The following is a 17,544-nucleotide window of genomic DNA, read 5'->3' as shown; positions in this document are numbered from 1 at the left end:
CTACAGATGGAAGAGCATGAGGCACAGTGTAACCATGCACCGTACAGACAGGAGGTTCAGCACGTCACATGCTCTCATCTACCCACTGCACACAGATCACCTTTCAGACTAGAGGCAGAGATTGATCTAAACCTGATTTTATAGGTACAGAAGATAAAAATTAGAGGACAACAAAGAAAATGTAGAAGCGAAGGAATTTAACCCGTATTTCCATAACACAATTAAACAGCCCAGACAAAAATAGTTTTCTTTTCAACTTCTGCATGAACATCCTACTGAATATTTAAAACAGAAACAAAACTAGGCTATCTATATTTGATTCCAGAAAACTTTTCTGAAAACTTTCCATTTCTACTTCATTATTTTCATTTCTGGAATACCTGATATACAGGAGAGAAAAAAAAAACTATGATTAAATGCCTTCTGTCACATTATATATTTTCTCCGGTAACATAAGACAATATTGTAGAAGCACTGCTTTTGAATCACTCCAGAGCATTCAGCAGGAGTCAATTTATACTGCAAGTGAATAATGATGTACCTCAACTCATTTTAATTTCAATAATTGAATGAGAAATAGGAAAGTCTATTGAAAGGACTGTATTCTGGTCAAAGACTAATGAGAAAACAGTTTTGAGTCTTTGAGTCAGCGGGTGTCATGGTAACAATGCATTATCGAAATCTGATTAGCATGCCCAGCAGCTTTATAAATGATAACATGCTCTTCTAATTGTATTTCCCTTTCTTTCCCTACGATGAGTTTTATATTCATGACTGGTAGGAAGCAAGGCAGCGTTCTGTTCAGCTGGAAGTTAGGCTTAGGATGTCCAGCATGCTCACAAACTTGGTGCAACTTGTCACCCAATAATGGAAAATTTTTCCTACAATCTTATCGTTAGAAGCTGAGACTGTCTCTCCTCTTCCCATCTCAACTATATGGGATTTTGAAGTCACATATCACTCTTTCCTTTCAAATCTATGAAACTGTTTCTAAGGTTATACACACGAAATAGAATATCGTGAAGCATGAGCGTGGACTATGTTTTACAAGAGGAAAGAAAGGGTGCAGAAGTAAAGCAGAAGGGTTTAAAATCTGCCGCAGGAAACATTACTCCAGCTGCCCGAGGTTTTGAAAAGTGGAATTTTAGAGTGCTTGGAGGACTGCACACACATTTAACTCACAACCATATCAAAAACTGGGAGGAATTATGAAGTTCAAATAGGATGCTTTTCCTTCTCTTGAAGGAAAGAACTGATACAGAGTAATAAATACAAGGAAAATAGGAGGTTAGAAGCTTAATAACGCTCCTTTTATAAGCAAACCAGAGGTGAGTACCCTAACTGACCTTTACTAACAGTAACAGGCTCTATCACAATTGCAGCCTCAAAAATGTGAAGCTAAATCATTCCAGTATACAGACTCAGCCTTAAAAAAAAAAAAAAGCCACACAAAACCATTTTCTTACAGTATCAAAGCACTATTTTCATCAGAACAATCAAGAAATCTACTAAACTTCTGACTCATTTCTGGAACCACTGTACCCTAAGTGTTTGTTTCTCATTTCCCACGTTCGCGTTTGTCTACTAATTCAGCTTGAAATCTGCATAAAGAAAAAGGAGAAAAGCTCATGCACTTATTCTCCAGGTAAGCTACAACTCATTTAGTCATGTGACAAATAATACAAGAAAACAAATTTTCTGTATTTTTAATAGTGGAACCATGTTTGCTACAGTGCATGAACACAAAGAATAAGCGGTCAACTCGATCTGAAAGCTTCTTACTCCTTGTTATGTGCACTGGCACGTGGACTGAGCTTAAGACGTACAAAATACTAAAAGCAATCAATGTTAAGTCAACACAGCAAAAGCCAGAGGAACACTTATCTACATGTTTGGAAATTCAGCAGAGAGCGCAGGGTTACGCTGAGAATAGAAAGTCATCAAAGCAGGCCAGTGAGCAAAGAAAGAGCAAACAAGCACTCCCCAGAAGAGATTAGTACTTGTTCAGGGGACTGTTTGCACTAACCTTGGATGGAAGCAGCAGCCTGAAACCCAATCAGTGTGACCTTCACCCACCATGATGATGTTCCCATCAGGAAAAGCCCACATTTTCCAGAGGCGGTCATCACTGCCAGTGACTACTGAGTCTTTCAGGGGATGCGAGGCCAAGCTGCAAAACAAAAGAGAGGCAGGTCATGTTCTGTACCAGTATCATTTCAGCAACATCTAAACATGACTGTTTCTGGATGGACTAAATAAGCAGTGCGACGCTCTCTATCACAATCAGAATTTAAAATACTTGCTATGCAGATGAGTTTCTGCTTCTACTGACGGAAAGAGCAGAACATGACTGACATCTGTGAAACCAGACTTATTTCCACACCCTCTTGAAGTTCCAGTGCATTAAAACACTCCAATGTATGTTTCTGAGCACTTTGATTGTTCTTAGAAAAACCCAACAGGATAACACAACCACAACCAGTATGAATCACTACTCCCCACCCAAAATAATTTCAGAAGTACTGGCTTGCCAGCCTGCTGCTGACAGCTGAAAGGAACAAGGACAAAAGGTCTGTTTTCTCCACTGTCCCTATAGGTCTGGAGTCTTCTAGCACTGAGAAATAGCTCAAATTGCAGTCCAGTAGCTACTGGCTCTGCCATCACTTTAGCACCAATTCACTGGGATTAGGCTACGGTCACAAAATCTATTTCAACTCTATACTCAAATCATGTAAACACGTTTTCCATTTTGCATTATACAGCACTCCAGGACATAATGGAAATCACATACTTATTACATCCCTATACTGCAAACTTGGTTTATTTTTGATTTGGCAAATGTAGCACAGCCCAAAATGGATCCAGAGAAGAAAATAAATCTCTTGAAAAGGTAACAAGTGCATATTTCATACAGATTTGGTTATTTGATTTAAATTATTGTTATGCTTTACCATTTGTTGAACATCAAGAAGTGTCTAGGAGCTGAATGAAGTCCCAGTATTATTTAAACAGATTTAATCTGGAGTTCAGAATTAAAATGCAACGAAGAAGAAAGGAATCACAACCTGTGCATGCACCTGTTTCAGTTGTGCACCAGAGCTGACAGTTTTGAGAGAGAAATGCTTATAAAACAGAACCAGAATAGAGAGAGAAGATGCCAAGCATCTAAATGGGAAGAAAAGAGAGGTCATGAAACGCACACAATTACTCTATCATAAAAGTATCTTTTTTTGAAACAGGATCTTCCTCCTGCACTGTCATTATTTCCTAAAATTCCTAAACCAGAACTGCAGGTTCTACTATATGGGGAAACATGATTCCCTCTGTCTAACCAAGGCCAAGAACACACTCATGTCAACTAGCACATCTGTTCCTGCAGTTTAAGACACAGTCTGGGAAGATTCCTACAGATTCAACACTTGAATCTCTGTTAGAACAAAGTATTTGGGTTTTACTCATTCTCTAGTTTCTGAGAGAGAAAAAAAAGGTTTTTGTTTTCTTTTTTTTGTCTTGACCTAAATAAGAGTAACTTCCTTGGCGTTTGCAGGGAGAAAAGAGAAGGAGGGAATGACGTTATTTACGTTCTCCAGAGATGCACAGAGAGCACCTGTATCATTTAAATTGGCCATAACAGATACATAGGATGGCAAGGAGGGAAGAGAGATAAAAGAAGAGAAATTAAAATCTTGAGAAGGCATGCCAGTGGCTTGCAAATTACTGGCTGAAAACAACTCTCCCAGAATTCCCCTACCATCAGGGACCTCTGACACAAAAAATCCTGATACAACAATGCTGCCTGGAATAAATGCAGGAATGTAGCACTACCAAGTGTGCTATGCAAAAAGAGGACCCCACTTTCAAGAAAAATTAGTGGGATATCTGTAAGAGATGAATCCATCAGGACTACATCTGCTCTTTCCTCGGGTTCTGAAACATCAAGACAGGCTGCATTGAACAGAATCTTTATTGGCATGCACACAGTAGTGCATATAAGCATCACATTGATTAGCTGAAGTTTTTCTCGCAATCTATTTCAGATAATTCAGATAGAAAACCCTCCATCTCTCAGCTTCCAATTCTTCCCTTAAGATATTTTGTGTTAGTTGACTGCATGCTTATTAAGACTTTCTATCACTCCTTTCTCTTACAATCTTCCTAAACAGTCACTTTTGTAGATGCATTATACAACTTACATTAAGTCACCATGGCATCTCTCACTGTAGATTCAAAGGGAAGTTGACACAAGTTGGATCCCTCCTTGCTTTCTGAACAGACTTCACTCCTGTCTCGGCTGCAGTTGCCCATCAATACGAGCTGAGCTGCCAGGCACCCTGCATCATCTCCAAGGAACATTTCTCCCTCCCTCAACCCTCCCAACACATTTCCAGTTCAGACTTCTCAAAAGCTGGACTTATCCAGTGATAAGATATGTCTGCAGAGCTTAAAGACCATCCATCAAGTGTATTTCACACAGAAGAAAACTTCTGGTCATCACAACAAGCCCACAAGAACATGTTTCACGGACTTTTAATTGCAGTATTCTTATGAAAGTTGCTGTCCAGTGTTTTTTTTCCTCCATGCCAATTTTGTAGGGACACAGTGCACGCTATTTAATTAACAGCAAGTATGTGACATAACCACTGTTGCACCGCTTGTGAGAAAGGGAAGCCCATTCATCCAAAGAGAGTTCTATACACAGCGTTAATTAGACATCCTTGTCTTCATTTCTGGCAATGCAGCACACTATAGATTTTTGCTTCATCTCTGCTCACAGGCTCTAATTATTTCCAGCACAGGTGACTTTGGGTAGATTGCAATGAAAATCAATAAAGGAACACGTGTGATAGAAACATCGGTTTTCTCCTCCTCTGGGATGGAAGTGGGATCAGAAAAGACTCAGTCAAGAAAAAGAAACTCAAAGATTCACTGCTGTTGAGTGTGTATGTACCCATGTTTACACAACTCATTTTGGCATTATAAGCCACTCTCATTTCTTCAGCACTTGCCATGGAAGACAGATAGTACTCCCAGTAATTTGCTTTCAAAACAATCATCGATTATTCTAATTTATTTTGAGTAATACATAAAAATATGCTATCTTCAAGATGCAAAACACTTTCAGTCTCAATACATACTGCATTTGATCACTCCATATGTACAAAATCAATCTGCTGGTTAAAAAGTGTTAAATATGTCTGTTTGTTTTAACACTGACACTGACTATACTGCACTGGGGCAGGGAGGTGTCAGTTTGTTGATAAGGAAAGCTCTGTCTGGCAGTAAGATTTCTACAACACTGGAACCAACAGCTACCTGCTATCATTAGGCTAGTCTTCAAGTTCTCAGAACACCTTGCACGTATTACTCAGGCAGACCAGACTGGTTGATGCCTGAGGTGCCTCCAAGTCTACAGTAGCAATGCTCCTCTGGAGTCCCAGCTCATTCAATGCACAGAGCAGTGCTCCTGCCCGAGGGGCAATCCCCAACTTAATAAAAGCAACACCTCAACCCACTTCTCACAAATAACTGCAGTTAACCCCAATTTCACAGATACAGGACACTAAGGTATAAGAAGAAAATCAACTGTTTTTTCAAAAAGAATTTCAGGGGGCTAGAATAGGTCACAAAAATAATTACTGGATATTCAGCAATTCTAGCATACAAGATCTCAGGAGACTGCAGGAGCAGCAGGAGTCCAGAACTCTAAACTTAACACAGAAAATTTCTGTCTGAGGAGCGACACCCTGGTGAAATTAACAATGGCTCAAAACCCAGCCTTATAAACTTGGGGAAACTTGGGGAAACGCAGCTCTCTCTACCTCTACCATTACGTTCTCCAAGCATGCTGGAATGGAAAAGCAGAGCAGGCTTTGAAGGCAGGAACATCACAGGCACCAAATTCAAGAGGATGGCTTTTCATTAAGGCCTCAAAGCAAAACGACGTGGGCTTAAATTTTAGGAACTGTTTTACTGAAATCAGGGATCCTCTTCATGCGCATGCACCTAATTACATTGCTGGATTAGGGCCTAAAAACCTAAAGAGTTTTTAAAAGCTGAAATTTTATTCCAGCCCCAATTTTGCTGGCACCTAGCTAGTGCTGAGACCCAAGAGAACCCAATCCGTTACAAACATAAGATGTGCAGGCTGCACCAAGTAACTGCATGGCAGTTTTTTACTTCCTGTGTTTGCAGGGAAATGGAGGCCAGAAATCCACGGCGCTTCAGTCAGCGGGGTATGGTGTGAGGAGGGTCCGTGCCATCACCCCTCTGCAGCCTTGCTCTCTAATGTTAGGGCCAATACAGAGGAAGAACACCTCGCAGGAGTTTTACATCATTAGAAAGGCTGATTATTACCTGATGATGGCTCGAAAGGCCACAGCTGGCAGACAGGATGGACTCTTTTCTGCCATCACGAGCACTGTGCAAAGGGACCAAGGGGCACAAGCAACAGGACCAAGTACTCAGCTCCTTTCAGCGCACTTCTCCTCTTTACCTCCCTAATAGCAGCAAAGACAATAGGATATACCAAAATGGCTCTCACGCTCAATTTCCTGTCAAAATCTGGTCCTCAGTGTAAAGTTTATCCAAGCTGCAAACAGCAAGGTGCTGCAAGCAGCTCGCCCTGCCACCCAGCCCATGCAGAGACCCTGCCAGAAGAACTTTCCTCACAGGAATGACAGTCTGTGCAGAGCCTGTGGTGTATCAAGGGAAAGTCTGCATCTTGTTAGTTTCTCAGCCTATCTCCTCCTCCTGCCCTGCTGAGCAAGCAAAAAGCTGGATGCGGTCTGGCCCTCAGCCACATCACCCAGCATACACACCACACAAGCCTCATTAGCTATTATGCCCATTACACTTTGCCCTCATTTGTTTTCTTTCAACCACCTTTCACTAGAACAGTTATTTCTACCACCTTTTCATCTTGGCTTGGTGGTCTCACCTGCCAGCGTGCTTGAGCAACAATTGTGACCCTGACATTTAATTCAGGGGCTTATTACACATGGATAGCATAACTGAAATGGTTTGCGTTTCTGTCTGAGGTCTTAAAATGTCTTTTTGTAACAGAAGGGAACAGGGAAGAAAGGTTGCAAAAGAGAAAATAACTGGAAAGGAAAAAAAAGAATGAAACACAAACTATGAAGAGAATCTAAGTAGGAGAAAGGCACCCACAGCACAGAGCTTGTATCTTCTGATTCATTCATGTAAATGCAGTCTGTGACTGATCTCATTCACAGTCCAGTCCTGTCTGGTAGAAGCCTGCTCTGCTTCCCGAGGTGCCATGACACAGGAATTGGGAGCAATAGCCATTGCTGGGACCTTACCCTTCCTCGTTCCATCTGTCTCGCCTGACCAGCAAGCCTTGAGACAGTAATTAGAAGACAGCCATACAGAAACTTCAACCCACATTTCTATAAGGCCCTAACACTTAATAATTTGAAATGCTACCTAATGTACCTATTCACACTATTATGCAGAAAACATCTTCAATCTTAGCTGCAAACATATTTATTCTTGTGGAAAAGCATAAATTCACACACTTTTTTTCATAACAAAAAAAAAAACTTCAAAAAGCAAACACTGCACAGCATACAAAGCCTCCACAAATAATTGTACTAAACGCATCATTATCACTCACAGATACAAACACGTTTGTAGTGGGAAGACAGTAGAGCCTATTTTGTGATGCTCCGTGCTTGATCGCTTTATCCACTGTGTTTGCTATTATCAAAACCCACTAATTTGTAATAGCTTTCTGAGTATTCGTAACCTACCTAGGTTTTACTGCATTAGATTTGATTACGGACATGCTGGGCCACTCTAAAATCATTATCTTCTTAACAGCTAAGCTTAGCACTACATCACATCTTAGAAAAATTCAAAACTATCGTGTTGATTTGCATGTGTTTTATTTAGGTTTGATGTATGCATATTCTTGAATTATGCACTGCCAGGAGTCCTGATCATTTCACAGCATATTAGCTTAAAAACATACATAATCCCTCTCAAGATACAGCCCTTAATCACATCACAGAAAGAGAATTTTCCTAGAACCTATATGATAAATTGTCCATGTTGTTGTATACTCATGTACTGCAAACCTCAGCAACCCAACATTAAGCCTTTCATCTAGGATGCTTGTAAACAACAACAGGCATGAATCTAAATCAATTCTGAGAGAATCTTCGTTTATTCATTTCTCCCCTTTGCTTACAAGGTTGTTGATAATTACTGCTGGCCCAAAAAGTCACTTTGTCTACAATGTCAGCTGTTAAACACTACAGAAACAGCATTTCTCACCTGCCTTAAACCAAAGCAGTGGGCAATCCAGGCAATGTTGCTACAGAGAAAGCTACTGTTTATTTTCAGACTGCAGTTTATTATTGTTGTGCTGATCTTAGCTGTGTTTTTCTTCTTTATTTCCACTGTCCTACCATTCAGATGATGACAAAGTTGGGCACGGAACAATGGACAGAAATCACATCGCCTGGAGATTCTTCTATGAGTCTAAATGTTTAGAAATCCACAACAACAACTAATCCATGAGTCACTGTGAGTTCACAAAGTTCTCATTTCATATGCATCCGAATCAATTCTCCAAGCTGAGTCAACTTACCAGGTTCCCGTTGCACTGCAAGAAGTATTTAAGCCAGAAGAAAGAGCAGCAACAAAAAACTGGAAGCAATAAAAAACGTTGAAATACTCACATCTTCCCCCAGTGACTCCACTGGGGAATGAGCACTACACCCCCCACCAGGAATGATTTAAACCATGGCTGCTACTGTCAGCAGCATAAAATTAAAGCATTCAAAACAGCACTGAAATCAGATTCCCCCAGGTCTGCACAGTCTTCCATCTTGTTCTGAAAGAGATTTCACCTCCCATGCCAACTCCCCAACTCTGGCCAGATCACACAGGCCAAACTTAGCCAAGAACATGTATATATATACATATATATATATATACATATATACATACATATATATATATATATATATATATATATTTGTTTTGTTTCCTTTCCTTTGTTTTACACCAAACCTGTGACAATGAACCACTTCGCACACAAAGGCAAAGAGAAAGGCAATGCAGGCAAACTTGCATAAACCTTTCCCTACTCAGTACCTAATTGTTACCTGTTTTTGACCTTTGCTTGTGGAGTACTGAGATAATAGCTTGTCTTCCCTTGTAATGAAAGACAAACTGCTTCTCTAAAAGGCAATTTTAGCTTGACCAACTTGAAAAGATGCAGATTGCTTTCTCCAAAGCTCCTATCTGTGGCTTGGTTTGAATTAGTTTTCATCATTATTGTTAGCAATTCCCAGGCTCCTGTTGCATGGCAGCTTTTTCACAGATGATTAGGAGCAGTGTTGTGGTATATAAGAGCTTCGAATGACACTACTAGAAACTTACCAGTCAGTAAATTCTATTAAATTATCAAGGTTGCTAAAGAAAATTTTTATAAATATAACTTGCAATTAGGGCATTAAAGGGTCAACTCACTTTTCTAAATCGATAAGAAACAAATGCATTAACTTTTCAAGGTCACTTTCCTCCTGCACCTCCTTCAGACGAACTTTCGAAGCAGGGGAAGGTATGCTCTGTGCTCTGTTTCAGTACAGTAATGCAGAAAAATGCTTTCAGCAACAGAATTAATGGAAACTCTTGCAGAGAGAAAGCTGCATAAATAAATAGTTTCTTCACAGTTAGGACGCCAGTTGCATCCAGCTCCAAGAAACAACGCTGATACACAAAAATCATGCTCCTAATGCTGACGTGTCGTTGTAATCAGACATGTATGTGTGAGAAAGAAATGGATTCTGGGCTCAGAAGGGATCACAACAACTCTCTGGTCCCTAAAATGGAAGCTGCAGATCCCAGAAGAGCCGCTGAGCCCCTCACACGGTTTTCCCAACAAAGCAGGCCGCTCAACTTGTTCCATGATGTTTCAAGAGATGTTTTCCAAGCTGTTTGTTCTACTCTAGAATCCTGCACAGAACTACAGAAACACAGGCTGACACTCCAGTTTGTACCAAGGATGGATTGCGTAGGCTCACCCAACAAGCACTTGTGTAAGTTCTCCTTTCCAACAACGTTCTGTATGACGTGTCGAGGTGTTGGGAGGAGGAAAAGGATTTATTTCAAGTTTTTTTTTGAACGCTCATCTCTCTGAATGTAAATCACACTGATTTCCTTACTACTACGAATACAGAGAACAGTTTCTATTTCATTAAAATCTCATTCATCAGATGGCTGTTACTAACATCTTAAACTCAATTCCCTAACTCATCCAATTCACTGAACTTCCTTAAAAGTCAAGATCAAACACAGACACAACATGTCAGCTGAGGCTTTGTTAAACCTAACATGGTAGAAACCACATCCCTCTTCACACGTTCCACAAGTACTTTTCCCTAACTTCCAGAAACAGGACACTGAAGTCTAAGTTACCTGTTTTCACTCAACACACATTCCATTTTACATTTGTGCATTTGAATTAGTTTTTCCTCAGCATATATTGCACACATTTCATCTTGCTGATGAAACCTCACCAATTTGTCAAGTTTATGTTGAATTCTGATCTGATAAAGAAAGTTATTTGCATCCTCTCTTAACTTGGCGTCATCTGCATATTTCATAAGCTATTCTGTATTCCATCACTCTCACTGCTAATGAAAGCACTGAACAGAACTGATTTCCCAAGGAAATTCTCAGAACGAAACAAACACTGGAGTTCAGCCAAGAAGTTCTTGCACCCATTCCATATCACTGGTTTGTACTAAAACTCACCTGGTGGAAATACACACAATAAATATTTAGAGACCTGAAGTGCAAGAGATGGGGGGGGAGGGGAGGAGAGGGAAGAGAGCTGAAATTGAAAATCTGGCCAGCTTTATTCTCCAGCTGCACATAACATGCAATTTACTCTATCAAAGAGAGAATACCCACCTCCAAGAACTGTAAACTTACTGATGGATTGCACTAGATAATTCCTTAAAAATTCTATGGATTAATTTTTACAGACTAAGTACAAAGCAAAATTAAGAATGCCTCAGAAAGACTTGAACAAAAAAAAATATGTTTCAGGAGAATCAAATTATTCTTCTGTTTGCTGCTGATGGGTTTGCTATAAAATTACGTACCACTGCCTGGAAGAAAAAAAAGAACAACAGACATCCTACTGAGCAAAACCTTTGAAAATGCATGACGTGCAAGCAGAGTAATTATTATAATGATGTAGGACATCATTTGTTTAACTATCTTCTATCCACGTTGGTAACTAGCAATAGAACAAGAGGGACTGAGCTCAAGTGGCACCAGAAGGTGTTCAGGTTGGATATTAGGACAAATTTCTTCCCCACTACAGTGAGAATGCACTGGAACAGGCTGCCTCAGGGAGGGACTGGAGTCCCCATCCCTAGAGGTGTTTAAGAAGCATGTAAGTGCTGTACTGTGGGACACGGTTTAGTGGAGAAATACTGGCGATAGGGGGATGATTGGACTGGATTTTGGAGGTCTTCTCCAACTTTGATGATTCTATGATTCTATTCTGTAACCCTCCCACTGCTGGCTGTTCCTCTCCCTCCTAAGCCAAGATGGTACATAGTGGCCTCTGGAGCAGACTATTATCTATCACTGGATTGCCTTCTGCAGTCAACAACACATCTCCGTTTTACCTCCAGGTGAGGTTGGCTTTCTTGATTTTGTCACTGAGCCCTCAGGAATGCTTTCACGTTGCCTGTCAAAGTTTCTACTTCTCTCACTTCCCATATCCTGCCCTCTCACGTGCCAGTTAATTAAGCAGCTCCCTGCTTAGCCAGAGAAACCTCCCACCACAGTATCCGGCACAACGGATTGCTCCTGAGCAGTGAGTAGTCCTTAAAAATCAGCCAGCTCTCTGTGATGGCAGTGCCATAAGAGATGCAGCTCAGCAGTGTGCTAGGCAAGCCCAGATATAATTCCATGAAATCCAGAGCCCTAACCTGCTGCTCATCTTTCCAGCCTTCTTCAGGATTCTGTATTCATTTAACTCATGGTCACCATAGCCCAAAACACCCTTTGCAGTCACATTTACTGCCCATATTTGCAAGCAGCAGACCAATTAGAACGTGACTCAAACTGAACTCCAGCATTTCATTTAGGCAACTATCAACAACACAGGCTAAAAATCCCCAACTGCTTATACAACGCCATGCTTCCCCTCCCAGGTGTGGCAAGAGGCATCCGTGCTTTCCTACCTTTCTATCAGCCAATTTCCATTTATACCATTAATATCTGAGCATTGTTATAATAAGTACAGAACTTGTACAGAACTTTGACAAACACGTGGTAACAATTCATATGATGATGATGTCAGATAGAATAATAATTCTCACAAGTCTCTCAGTTGCCAAAAAGTTCTCTGTATCCTCTGAAATGTACCAAGCTACCTATCAGACCCTGGATTTTTTTTAATTTTAAGTTTTAATTAATTTTAAATTTTAACCTTCCATCAAAAAAGGTTGATGGAAGAATTCAAAGTCCATACAAATGTGCCTGTCAAGTTAAAAATCACTGCTGGTAGGCAAGAGTCTGTCATATATATGTGAGAACTACAGTCCAGTTGCAGGCTATTGCCTCCTGAGCGAAGTTCTCTAAAAGATATCTTCTCACTGCTCAAAACGTGATTCTTTTCAAGACCAACATCTACAGAACAAACCTTCAAGCCAAGAGCATTTAGAAAAATGCCTTTTCTTAAGTCAAATCCATGCAATGGGATACCAAAGTACAACCTTCCACCTTTCTTAGCATTCTGCTACCATTTGCAGACCCGGCTGCACATTCAGTAGTACTTCTAAAATCTTAGGACAGCCCTAAGAAACTAGGAAGGAAACCAGGAAGCCAGCCCAGCAGCTAGCCTGCAAGAAACAACCTCCTTTAACACAGTAGCATGAAGGATCAAGGACACTTTCTAGCCCTCTAGGTAACTATTATGCTAGCTGCAGCTGTCTAAGGTTAACATCCAAAAGTGAGACTCCTGCAAAGACAGTGTTTATATACTGTGCTGGAAGGGTAAAAACATACCAGCAACTGAAATGATTGCTTACTTTCAACAACTGCAATTTTATAGCAACACTTACCTTAAGGGTCAGCATTTATCCTGCTTCCAAATGGCTTCTGATTCATTTCAAACTGAGCTATAATGAAGGATAAAGACCAGTCTCAAAAGCCCACCGCAGTCAGTGCTCATTAACAAAAAGAAACAGATAAATACTTCTAAAGTATTCAGCACAGCCCTGATTCTGGAGCACAAAAAGAGGAAGAAAGCTGCCCAATGTGTTGCTGGAAGACTAAGTGGAAAGAAATCAGTGGAAAGAAACTATTTACAAATCAGTTTATAGAATTTTATGACTATTTTTTCCCAAGTGTTTAGCATCCTACATCCAAGTGATAAGCGAGCTAAAAAAGCCTCATTTCTATTTTGTTACCACCACATTAGCTGACACATGTGCTATGTAACACATGTTTATGAGAGAAAAATAGATTCCTGAACTTTGGTTAGCAAACAGCAGCCTGCAGATGGCTAAGGATCTATTAGAATCTGAACAAACACTACAAAAAAAATAACAAAAAAACAACCCCAAACAAGGACGTTTTCTACATGTAAAGAGTCGTGTATCATTAAGATGCCATAGGACTACGAATGAGGAGAGGTTTCTACTCACTCTTGACATGAGAGCAGACTTATAGAATAACTGGCATAATAATGTTCTCCTGTTAAAAAAAAAAAAAAACAATGCAGAAGAATTTGGAAGCAATAAGACACTGCATCCTGTGCACCCTTTAGAAAGAAATCATGGACACAGTAGCAAGACTTGCTGATGATGAAGCAAAGGTATGAAGTTCAACCTCAAAGAACAGGTTCTTATGAGCAATAAGGCATCTGCATTACTGCATATTTTACCAAAACAGTGGATATTCAGTGAACAGGAATTAGGACACTACATGAGAAGTGTTGCCAGCAGCTGCTTTAGAGAGTCCTCCTGAGTGAAATATTAAGATAGCATTGATTGCCTGTTCCATCATTGATGAGACTATATTCTCAGCAGTACCTAGAGCGACATCTATATTACCATCTCCAGAACGAACAAGCAAGTTTTCTGAAGGGCAGACCCCAGTCCCTCTCAACTCAAGGTATCAGAAAATCTTGTAGACTGAAACTAATTGCTTTGTACTAAATAAAAACCAGCAAGCTAAACAAAGCTCTTTATCAGCTTTACACAATTCCTAAGCAGCTGACCAAGTACACGAATCTAGCCCTATCACACATACTAATAATAACCACAGGCTATCCCTTACTTTTCATCAGCATACATGCAGACTGATGCATACACCCTATGGCAAGCTCAGTGTTATTTAACAACTGCTAGGAAGCAGAGAGGAACAACACAACTCCATAATCTATTTGTCACAGGGGAAAAAATGATCAGTATGGTAATCGTAGAAGAGCAAAATACTGTTTAAAGACCAGTGCTGGCAAATCTTATAGTGAGAAAACTAATGAGGCATATCTTGGATTAAGTTTAGTTTTATACACAGTAGAAACATGTTGAGACTCTGAAAGCACTAAATAATGCTTCTTATGTAAGCATTTTATAGCAGATTAAAGATTACAACAAATTCTGCTCTACTGTTACACATAAACAAGAACTTAAACCATCAGTTACTCAGGAATTAATACCAATCATAATAGCATTAATTGATTTAATTTGGCAGAAAACTTCAAGTCAGTTTGATTTCAATATTGTTTCATTTTTTAATGAAAAATCTCCTAAGTGTTTTGGAAGGTTGGGAAAAAAAAAAAAAAGCATGACTTCTCTTTTCATTTTTTTAAATAATGCTCACTGGGCAAAAGCATCAGAAGTACAAGTAGCTGATGAAATTACTGAAGCCGGTCATCTAAGAGCAGCCTCATGATTTCCCCAACCATGTGGAGTACAAAGGAAAGCAATCTGAAGGCGAAAAGCTCGAACTCTCTATCGTGAGCAGACAAAAAATCCCTCACAATAGCTACAGAGAGATGGAAGCGGAGTGCCAGTCAGCAAGCAAGCTGTGCCAATGCTCAAGTTCAGCACATCAAGTAAAGGTGACAGGCACAGAGCTCCTTCCTGTATGGCTTTTTGGTTTGGCACTGTTTATGTACAGAGGAAGCTTGTAATGCCAACAGAGATGCTGAGCTGCTTTTTCCCCAGCTCACACCAAAGGAACTTAGCTAGTCCAGACATACAGCTTCAAAATTCCTGCTGTGCTTTGAAAACAGAGTAGGTACGGAGCTATACCTACAGAACAACAGGACATCTGCCTTGTATCACAGGCTTCCACATGCACCTGCCCTGAGTTATGGTTGCTCCTAAGACAGTTGCCATTTTTCTCCATCAGCCTCACCGCAGCACATACACGGTGAGCAAGAGGCAGGCTTCCAAACAGAGCAGCAGGACTGCACCATCATCATGCTTGGCTCGGGACAACTTTCTCTCAGGTTCTTGCAAATGCTGAGCTGTTTACACACCAACGTATGGCATTACTTAGCATACACCATATAGCTCTGCAGCGTTCATGCTCAAATCCCTGTTGCCAGACCCTCAAAATTCACGTCGTAACAGAAAGACTCTACTCATTCAGCGAGACTTGTACACACAGTTGCTTAGAGGAAAAAAACACCATTGAAGTTCCTGGGAATTTGGGCTGAGGTAGTATTTCAGCAGGCAGTGCCATGCAAACAGCTCCTTCCTGCGCCCCCTCTGTAAACGGCACTGATCAGCCGTGTGCCACCAGCAGCAGGAAACAATGTCCCACGTCCCAGTTTCACAAAGCAACTGCAAAGCAATAAAGCCAGGATTTATAGAAACATCTACTTTAAACTGGTTTTAAAGCTTCTGGCCTAGTTTATTTTACCTTTGCAAACCTGTGCAAATAAATGTACTTAAACAGTTAAGGCTTTACAAGTAAGGGAACACTGAAGGCAGCTGTGCCAAAATACTACAGCTTGTAAAGCACACCTAAAATCTCTCTTAAAAATAATAAATAAATCACACATTTGAGTGTACACGGGTGTATAAAAGCACAGCTGTATAATGCTCTATTTAAAACCCACACAAGATGAAGAGGAATTTGGGCTCTCTGCACTAACTCAAGGGCTTTACAAAGGACAATTTGGAAGAACAAGGTTTATTGATGAGATACAAAAGTAGAGCATCACTGGTATTTTTAAACACCATTTGATCCTGTATGATGCTGCAAGTTGGGATGCTAATGAAGCCCAACATTTAAGCTTTGCGCAAAACTTTATGTACAAAATTCACTCCACAAATCAGAGTTAACAACAAACAACAGCAATTTCTTTTGGTGTCAGAAGGATTAATTACATCCTTAAACTCAACTACTGCCCCGTGCCCTTCTATCACCTGTGCAGAAGTGTCAACACAACACTGGGCACATACAGGTCTCTATTCCCAACTCCCTCACACCCAACCTGAAGGCTCCACTTCTCACCTGAGCTGCATGCATGAAAAATTTATTTGATGAACCTGAGAAATAATGCCTTGCCCCATTGCTGTATACACATTACCAAAGCTTGCAATTGCAGCTGGCCTTTATATTTGGATATACTTACATAGAATACTGAGAACAAGTATCCGTGTAATTAGCACATCAATCATGTTGTTCTTTAATGTAAACGAAGCACTAATACACTCCTCCATAAACTCCCTCACTATAACTAATGCACACTATTAATTAACCGACTACAAGCGAAAGAAATGCAGAAATCCACCAGAAGTACACAGACTGCAGCAGCAGCTCAGGCAACAACCCCCATTCCTGCAGCCACCGTCCCCTGCAAGTTCTCCTGCAGCAGCTTGGAGCTGCAGATCTCCACCTGCCTGCATGGCATGCTGCAAGCTGCCATCTTCTTTGCAGCATCACAACAGGAAGGCTCTCTTTTTTCCTGTTCCTATGCCTTGTTACTCACAACTCAATACTCTTTTTCCAAAGCTTAAGCAGATCTAACAATTTTTACGATAGCCTCCTGTAGGAATATCACACAACCAGAATGATTTGGGGAATTCTTCAGAAGTCACTGCTTGGGAATGATGGGCTTCTCCCCAGATGCCCATGCAGCTGCACCAAAGCAAAACAAACTCTCATTTGCACAGCTGCAGGTATTCTCTGCTCCCCTTTTTTCTGCTTATTCAAACTCATAAAATTACGCTATCCTCAAAACTTAGTGAAGGCCTTCCCTTCAAATGCACGTCCACCATCAACACAAGCCTCTCTAAACCCAGAAGGTAAAAAATGCAGAAATAATTTATTGTATTACTGTCTGCAGCCATTGTGAAGCTTCTCCCTAATCCCCAGCAGACAGCCTTCCTGCTCCACTTGGACAAACATCAGCTGATAGTTCAAAAACCCACACCACACCCCATTTTCTCTGTTCTGCTGGTACACACTTCCCCATACACCTATTTCATTTTACACTGACCGTGTGAGTGAATTTGCCTTGTTGTTTTC

General features: G+C 40.5%; 1 protein-coding gene across 1 annotated transcript in view; it reads right to left on the bottom strand.

Moving 5' to 3' along the window:
* The window catches only part of SPAG16 (sperm associated antigen 16), a 349,253-nt gene that overhangs the window by 169,528 nt on the left and 162,181 nt on the right, over positions 1-17,544 (bottom strand). The window contains exon 11 of the mRNA XM_042874723.1: positions 2,027-2,170. Coding sequence (XP_042730657.1) covers positions 2,027-2,170 — 144 coding nt within the window. The remainder of the gene's footprint in view (positions 1-2,026; positions 2,171-17,544) is intronic.

The sequence above is a fragment of the Lagopus leucura genome, unplaced genomic scaffold, assembly GCF_019238085.1.
Source record: "Lagopus leucura isolate 7727_CA_CO unplaced genomic scaffold, USGS_WTPT01 Super-Scaffold_100012, whole genome shotgun sequence".
NCBI classification, from domain to species: domain Eukaryota; kingdom Metazoa; phylum Chordata; class Aves; order Galliformes; family Phasianidae; genus Lagopus; species Lagopus leucura.
This window is presented reverse-complemented; position numbering and strand designations above follow the sequence as displayed.